General features: G+C 42.0%; 1 protein-coding gene across 2 annotated transcripts in view; it reads left to right on the top strand.

Annotated features, from left to right (window-relative positions):
- The first annotated feature begins 457 nt into the window (after positions 1-457).
- The window catches only part of Klhl6 (kelch like family member 6), a 61,695-nt gene continuing 53,126 nt past the window's right edge, over positions 458-9,026 (top strand). For both annotated transcript variants that reach the window (XM_070029678.1, XM_070029677.1), the window contains exon 1: positions 458-780. In XM_070029678.1, the coding sequence (XP_069885779.1) occupies positions 491-780 (290 nt within the window). In that variant the 5' untranslated portion in view covers positions 458-490. The remainder of the gene's footprint in view (positions 781-9,026) is intronic.

The following is a 9,026-nucleotide window of genomic DNA, read 5'->3' as shown; positions in this document are numbered from 1 at the left end:
AAGAGAACACCATGCACTGTTCAAGCAGGAAAAGAAGTCTATTTACTGTGCATGGTGGAGAGGCATGGCTAAAAGGAGAGACCCATCCTCAGGCCAGGACTTATGTAGGCCAGGGAAAGGAAGAGGTGCGGCCAGGTGGGGGAAAGGTGTGGTCACACTGGATCTGGATGTGACCTCAGGGCCTAGGACCCGCCCTTGGTCAGATGGAAGGCCAGGGGGGCCCAGGATGTAACCTAGCAGGAAGGGGAGGTGACTGCTTCTAGGTGTACCAGTTACCTAGGTAACAGATACTGGGTGGAAACTTAGCCAAGAGGCGGCTGCACAGGGCCTGCATGGCGCTGAGCAGACTTTATAGTAACAGGATGAGAAAGTGCGAGACTTCCTGTTATGTGTGTGTGACAGCTGGTGATAAGTGGAGGGCCCTGCACAGGAAATCCGCCCCGCTTCTGCAATGTGACCTGCCTGAAACTTGGGTGCTCCTTCAGTCTGAATGTTGATGGCAAGACAAAGGGGCTCCTGGGCCATGGGTGAGGTGGTAGAGAAGAATTTCGAAGGGCCTCTGGCGCCTGCTATAGAAGAGAACTCCCAGAACAAGGGAGACTTGGAAATCTTAAATGGGGAGAAGGTGAAATTTGATGATACGGGACTTTCCTTAATTCTTCAGAATGGCCTGGAGACCCTCCGAGTGGAAAAAGCTCTGACAGATGTCATCTTGTGTGTGGACATTCAGGAATTCTCCTGCCACCGCGTGGTGCTCGCCGCAGCCAGCAACTATTTCAGGTCAGCATGGCTTGGACCAGAGTCAAATTGTGTGCAAGCGGCAAGGAAAATCTGTGTCGATATGAGAACTTAATCTAGTTCATTTGCTGGTATATTTATGGTTTATGCATATTTTATTAAGATTTGTATGTCTACTTGAACTAGAAGAAAGGGAGCTAGCAAACAGATTTTAGGATTTAGGCCACGTTACAAGAGAGATTAGCATTGTTTAAAAGTAGTGTTAGAATCTTACGGTCAAACTTCCATGTATATTACTTCTTCCCATGTCCTTGTTCCTAAGGATGGAAAATTACTTAAGTCATGGAAATATTTCCTCCCTTTCCTCCCTCTGACTAAAGTATTGGGACAGTGATATTGTCATTGTTCAACAACAGAGGTAGAAGGAAAGGATATGGTCTCTCTCCTGCAGTTATCAAATGACTTGCTGGAAATTAGGAGCTTCTGTGTATGTGTGTGTGCAAAGGGTAGGTTATGAAGGAACTCCAGATGAAAAGGGTCCTTAGTAAGCAGGGTGTCAGTGACTCATGCCTGTAATCCTAGCTATCAGGGAGACTGAGATATGAGAATTACAGTTTGAAGCCAGACTGGGCAGGAAAGTCTGTGAAACTCTTATCTCCAATTAACTACCACAGAGCTGTGCTCAAGTGGTAGAGCATCAGCCTTAAGTGATAAAGCTAAGCAACAATACCATGGCTCTGAGTTTAAGCCTCAGTACTGGCATGTGTGCATATATGCATACGTCTCTTACTTAAAACAAACATATTCTTACAGTGGAAAGACCAGGAGACATGGAGACCAGGAGAGGTGGTCTATTGTTCTTGGCCCTGAAACTTTAGGAGAGTCTCTTAGTTGCTCTGTGAGATAGAGACAATGATGATTGTCTCAGCACTGTTGTGATAATGGAACATGTGACTGAAAAGCATACACAGAGGCCAGCATATAGTAGATACTCACTGTATCTTTGTTGAAATTCTTCATTGGTTTTTGTTTGGTTCAGCTAAAAACACTTATTATATATGGTATTCATGACAAGTGAATCTCTAGGATAGGAACCTGGCAGAATCAGGAATCCTGTGAATAAGACTGGAGTAGCAAGTCTTTCATTGATGGGGGGGAAGGGGGAGAGGAAGAGAAGAGAGAGAGGATGGGAAGGGAGGGGCAGTCTGAAAGGGCAATGTGGAAGAAGATATCCAGGGAACTTGAAAAATAATACCCTTATAATTCTTCTTAGTGTTATTCTTTCTAATTCTCAGTTCTTGTTGAGGATAGTATCACAGAAAATCTTGGTTTTGTTTTTGGTTTTTTTTTTTAAGGTACTTAGGGGAACATGTCTTTGGAATACTAAAGCAGGGCCAGCTGATTGTTAAGGAGGGCTGAGTAGCTCCCACTATGTTGACAGGGCCAAGGGACCTCTGGTTGTGAGGAAAGTCATGTCTGCTGCATACCAAACAGACATTTTGTTTTGGTGCCAGCACTGGGTCTTGAACTCAGGGCCTCTTGCTTTTACTTGCCTTTTTCACTCAAGGCTGGTACTCTTCTGCTTAATCTACACTTCCACTTCTGGCTTTTTTTGGTGTGTGTGTGGGAGCTGGTAATTGGAGAAAAGAGTCTCATGGACTCTCCTGCCCTGGTTGGCTTTTAATCAAGTTCCTCAGATCTCAGATTCCTGAGTAGCTAGGATTATAGGTGTGAATCCCTGGTTTGTATTTTTTCAATGGCTGGTTGAAGGTGGCAGACATTCTCCTTTTACAGATGAACAAATGGAAGGTCAACATTATATATCTGGTCATTGCTGGAGGGGATTCAGCACATTCTAGAAATCCTTGTTCTCACTGCAGTGCCAGCTGACAGAAAGTTTGGGCTTCATGCCACAGGAAGTGCAGACATTGCCATACAAGTGGTAAACACCTGGCTTACTACACCGGTATTTAATAAGTACTTGCTTCCACAATCAATCACAACCCATCTTAGGAATGAATGTAGGCAATATTAGCTTAGTACCCTGGGTACTTGTTTTAGGTTTATTGTTTCTGTTTTGAATGACTGGAAAACTGTTGTCATAGTGATGTTAGTAGGTCGGCCTGCCTAGGGGACAGGATTGCTGGCTGTGTGCCCTTGACATGCCACTATTTTCTCTGGTTTCTTCTGGGTTCAGATCATCCAGCCTGGCCAATGTGGGGACATGCAGAGAAAGTCTCTGCCAATCTTTGGAGGAGCTGCAGGTACACAAGGTTGAAGGTGTCTGCCTGTGGATGGAGACTTTTTCCCAAATTGCCTGATCATGAGGGAAATTCCTTCTATTTTACTCAGACTTCAGATTCATATCTAGGGATTGCCAGTACAGTTTTCCAATGATATACAATACAGGAGATAGAATTCTAATTTCTGGGGCTATTAATAGTAATGCCATTTCTCTGTTGAGCACTTCTGAGAGCCAGACACACATATGTCACACATCTGGCCCATGAGGTACACTGTCCAATAAATCCCTGTGAGGTGGTTAGTCCAATTTTAGAGATGAGAAACTGAAGTACAGGGTGTCACAGACCGGTTCGTTAATTAGAGATAAGGTCTCTTGGATTTTTCTGCCTGGGCTGCTTTGGAACCACAATACTTCTAGATCTTAGCCTCCTAAGCAGCTAGGATTACATGTATGAGTCACCAATGTCTGACTTTGTTTCTAAGGTTTTGAAATGATGTGGGAGCCAATTTCCTCTTACATTCAGACTGAAGAAGGCTAAAGAGCTGACACGGTGGTTTGTGATTCTAATCCTAGAAGTTGAGAGGCTGATATAGGAGAATTGTGAATTTAAAGCTAGCCTGGGCGATATAATGAGGCTCTGCTACAAACAAACGAACAAGCAACCACTAAAACAACAAAGATGAAAAGCAAAAACCTGCTTTGGGAGGTTTCTAAATAATTCTCTGTGTTTTGGATGCAAAATTATATAGCTTTTTAATTTATTAAAAAAATACTTTGGGGCTAGGAAAGTGGGCTCAGAGGTAGAGCGCTTGCCTTGCATGCATGAGGCCCTGGGTTCGATTCCTTAGCACTATGTAAGCAGAAAAAGCTGAAAGTGGCACTGTGGCTCAAGTGGTAGAGCACTAGCCTTGAGCTGAAGAGCTGAGGGACAGCGCCCAGGCCCAGAGTTCAGGCCAAAAAAACCCAAAAATACTTTGCAGTAAGTGACTAACCAGTTTATTCAACCAGTTCTGTACTGACAAGCATTTGGTTAGATTAGAGCATTTGCCTAGCATACACAAGGCCCTAGTTTCCATCCCTAGAACCAAAACCAAGCAAACACACAAATAGAAATAAAAATGTCTTCCTCCTTCTATTTACTTAGTCTTTGGAGTGTCTTTTGCTTATAGCTTCTCACAAAGGTCTTTTTTGTGGGCTAGAATGTTAGGCATCTACCAGTTCCATTCTCCCACAGAATTTAGTTCCATGTTGCCCCCTTCCTCTTTGCCCTTCCTAACTTTTAAGGTGGCCATCGATTCCCAAGTCTTTCTGGTGATCTCTTGAGGGAACCAGTTCAAGATTTGTCTTCACTAGTTCTTGGATTTCAGCAGTTCCATATGAATCTTCTCAATATTTGAACGTTCCCAGTTCGAAGGAGTAATTCTGTAGAGAAGTAGAATTCATCCAAGTCTCAGATTGATGGATGCTCTTTGTGTCCATCTTAGACCTTACAGACTAATAGTAGTAGAGGCTCTATTATTATAAAACTACCTACTGTTTTCTTCCCCCCCCCCCACCCCTTAGGGCTATATGTTTATTTATGGAAGGCACTGCACCTAAACCCTTATCTTACATTATCCTATTTAATCCTTGTAAGACTTATGTTAATTGTCACCATTAGCTCCATTTCACAGACACAGGGTATTCAAATATGAAGAGACTTTTCCAAGGCCTCAAAACTGTGAGGTGGCAAAATATTTCTTTGGATGAAAACCCCTGAGTCTTACAAAGATGTGCTCCTCCAAAAGACCAGGGAAAATGCAGAGGAAGTCAATGGCAATGGCTATCCTGTTATTATCTTGTTGTTACCCTGTTCAGGTTCCTGTTAGGGAAATAATGAAACCAAGACCATATCATTTTTTTTTTTTTTTGGGTCCGGTCGTGGGGCCTGAACTCTGGGCCTGGGCGCTGTCCCTCAGCTCTTCAGCTCAAGGCTAGCGCTCTACCACTTGAGCCACAGCGCCACTTCTGGCTTTTTTTTTTTTTTTTTTTTTTGCTTATGTGGTGCTGAGGAATCAAACCCAGGGCCTCAGGCATGCAAACAAGCGCTCTACCACTGAGCCACCTTCCCAGCCCCCCATATCACTTTTTATATAAGGGAGAGGATTTTTTTTTTGGCCGTTAACTGTACCAGTGTCTCTGCCACAAACTATCCCTAAGCCGCAACCACATGCATAGAAAAGCCTTTTCTCAAATTTATTTGTGGTGCCAGCAGTCTGACAGGGTGAGTATGTGTGAGCCAAACAAGTACTATATTAGTAACTTCAGACAATGTATTTCCCTTCATGGGTCTATTTAAAAGTTTTGAGAGGAATGAGGAAGTTGGAGAAAAAAAAAAACATTTAGTTGAAATTGAGGAAAACAAAGTTTAGAACACAGACAATAATATACAATTGGCCAGGCATGGTGTGTGAGGTTTTAATCCTAGTAAAAATAGAGACAGGAGGGTCAAAGTCTGAAGCCAGCTCTGGGTAAAGCCTGGAAAATCTACCTAAATAGTAACTAAAGCCAAAACTTTTGGAGTATATCATAAGTGGTAGAGAACCTGCTAAGGTCGTAAGTTCAAACCTCTGTATCACAAAAAAAGACAAAAAAAGAATATACCCCCACACACATATACACACACCCTATATAAATATATATGTATGTGCGTATATATGTATATATATATATCTTTCTGTGCACGCACGCACACACACACACACACACACACACACACGCACACACACACACACACACACACACACACACATTTAAATGTCAAACAGCCAAATTGTCAAAGTACCCAATATTCTCATGGCAGAAAAAAGGAAACATAGATTTCATATTTATAATATATTTTCTATTTTCTTAATTCAACATACCAGTTTATAAGTACAATATATTTAATCAATATCACCCCTTCCATGATTCTCCTTCATTTTCCCCTATCACTATATTCAGTTGCTTCCAGCATGTTGGTTTTCTGGTTTTATTTATTTATTTATTACTGTTAAGGTGCTGTACAGAGGGTTACAGTTTCATAAGTTCGGTAATGACTACGTATCCTTTTGGGCAGTGTCACCTCTTGCTTTGCTCTCTCCCTTTTGTTTCTTTCCTTCCCTGCCCACAAATTGTATAGTTAATTTTCAACATTGTGTCTACAGAGTACCATCACTACATCACATTTGTCCCTCAATGTCTGTGCCCTCAAACCTCCCACCATGCTATTTTTTATAAATAATCTGGAAATCTTTGTATTAAATGTTTTTGTAGTTTGGAATATGGGAAGGCTGACATTATTTGAATACTAACTGTATACCATCCACTTTGTTGGATTCTCCTTTGTTTGTTTACTTTGAGCTGTATTGGGGTTTGAACTCAGGGCCTCCTGCTCTTGCTTACCTTTTTTGCTAAAGGGTGGCATTCTACCACTTGAGCTACAACTCCGGTTCTGGCTTTTTGCTGGTTAATTGGAGCTAAGAATCTTCCGGATTTTTCCGCCAGGGCTGCCTTTGAACCAGGATCCACAGATGTCAGTCTCCTGAAAAGCTAGGATTAGTGGCTTCTTTTGTTTTATTTAATCCTCAGAACAATCTCAACAGTTAGATATCACTGTATTACATTTTCTCATTTCATCCTTGCTTCAATAAGAAGAACAAATGCAGACCTCTCCACTGAGCTCAGACAAGGGGTTGTTAGGATGCTTTCTATGTTATACCATTAACTTCTTCTCATGCTCTACGGGGGGTTGCATGTGCTGACCATGTGAGGGAAATGTAAATATTGTTGCCTCCATGTACATGTACATTAATCTCAATTTGTGTGTGAGGGTTTAATGAACAGATCCCATATCAGCAATGATCCAATATGCTTTTAAGATATCCAATATGCTTTTTTTTTTTGACATTTTGGGTCCAATGTTGAGTGATTAGTAAGGAAGCAAGTGAATGTGGGAGGTGAAGAGATGATATAAGACATTACGGGGCTAGGACCAGAAGCTACTCAGTATAATAAAGGAATTTACAGTTCTGGGATTTGTGTTCAGTTGCTGCCCGCTTTTTGCTGTGTAAATGTGGGAGGAATTGCTTGTCTTCTCTGAAGTTCTGGTTCATATTTATAGCACAGGGAGGCCTAGGATTTGGGTTTACTTATCCTAGTGTGTTAGCATCAGATGAAAATAAGAAAATGGGTTCATTTATGAATCTATTTGCTTAAAAACAATGTTTGGTAATAGGTCAGATTTCTTATTTGCAGAGTTCAGAAACTGACTCTGGTTTATTTGAGCAGAATGTATGCAAATGATAATAAGAAGCCGAAAAATCCCCGCCCCCCCCCCCCCGAAATCCGGAAAACCCAAACTCAGAAACAGACAGAAATGACCAGGACCACAGTGAAAAGCTACTTTCCACAGTAAAAAGCTACCCCATACCCTGATGGGGACTCTGCGGGTGCTGCAGAATCTTGGAACCATATTCACACACCTGTGGCCACCCTCATGTTCTCATGTATGTTTCTGCAAGTGGAAGTTGTTACTACTTCTGCTGCTTCCCCCAAAATAGGTTCTCCTCTATGCCTGCTTTTCTGTATCACCAGCTCCAAGCTTGGGGTTGGACCATCTGTTTGGTCAAGGTTGAATTAATGCCTCACTTGCCTGGGTCAAGAGATGGGAGAGTGAGCATCAGGCCTTTGCATTGTGGGAAGCACTGTGTCTCATGCACAGGGAGAATTTGCTATATTTAGAGAGAGATTCAAAAACTGGGCAATCAAAAAATGGCAAATATCTATTACATGTACCTATTATGGTCCAGGTTTGCATTAGGTACAGTATAGGTATTAAGATACCATGAGAGATGCCGTGACTCTGGCCACACAGGTACCAGAGATATGGACCCTAAGATTCTAGCAAGCAAAAGGATAATTATTAGCATATTCAATTCCCCCCCCCCAAACTGTGAGCAGTCCTGTGAGGAGTCCGTGACCTGGAAGGGTCATCAATATTGGAGCACTGAGATAGGGAGAAACTGTGAGTGACTGCTTACTTGTCCCCACGTGATTGGCACTACGGCAATGACTGGTATTCAGCATATATCATATAAATGTCTGAAATGACACTGACCTTGACACTCTTCGTGTAGGTTCAGTCACTGATTTCTTAGTACCTTGGTCTGGGCAGGAAGTTCTCATAGAGTTGGGAGACTATTGTGTACTTTAGAAAATGAAAGGGTGATGAGGTATGGTTATCACAGGAAAAACTGTAATGAACAATTAAAAATACAAAATGCTTTAGGATTTGTACTGAACAAGTCCACCTGGACTTGTTGGACTTGATCACCTAGAGTCAGATAGGCTATACGTATACAGTGACTCTTCCAGTCTTTTTTTCTTTTTTTAGCCTTGGGAGTTGGAGGATTATGATCCAGGGCCTTGGCTGAAGGACACTAGATCATATCACCTCTCTTTGATATTTAAATCAAATATCCTCTGTCATCTCTACTCCTGGTATCTAGAGTATATGGGTCTTCTTTCAATCAAGGTAAAAAAGTTGAACTAGGCACAGATGGTTTATACATGTAATCCTAACTACTCAGGAGACTGAGAGCTGAAGATCATAGCTTGAAGCAGGAAAGTCCATTAGACTCTTCAAGTAACTAGCAAAAAGACAGAAGTAGAGCAGCGGCTCAAGTGGTTAGAGCACCAGCTTGAGTGAAAAAATTAAGTGATAGCACCAATGCCTTGAGTTCAAACTCCAGTACTGGCATGCGTGCACACCCAGAACAGAAAGTCCATTTCTCTGTACTTTTGAATAATGTTCCATGCACTGTCCCAACTAAAACACCATAGAGAAATTCTTGTATCACTTATATCTTGAGTCATGAGCTCATCCCCACACCAAGCCCATGAACACATAGCTGTCCCTCCATGAAAATACTTCATAGTCTATTAGAGGTGATAGTCACATGTGGAACATCTGTATCTATGGTTAAACAGCCATCAAGCTCACCATCCCTTATGTTCCTCAGTG

This window comes from Dipodomys merriami, unplaced genomic scaffold, assembly GCF_024711535.1.
Source record: "Dipodomys merriami isolate MVZ:Mamm:240054 unplaced genomic scaffold, mDipMer1.0.p SCAF_2, whole genome shotgun sequence".
Lineage (NCBI taxonomy): Eukaryota > Metazoa > Chordata > Mammalia > Rodentia > Heteromyidae > Dipodomys > Dipodomys merriami.
Note: the sequence above shows the minus strand (reverse complement) of the source record. Positions and strands in the feature narration are given on the sequence as shown.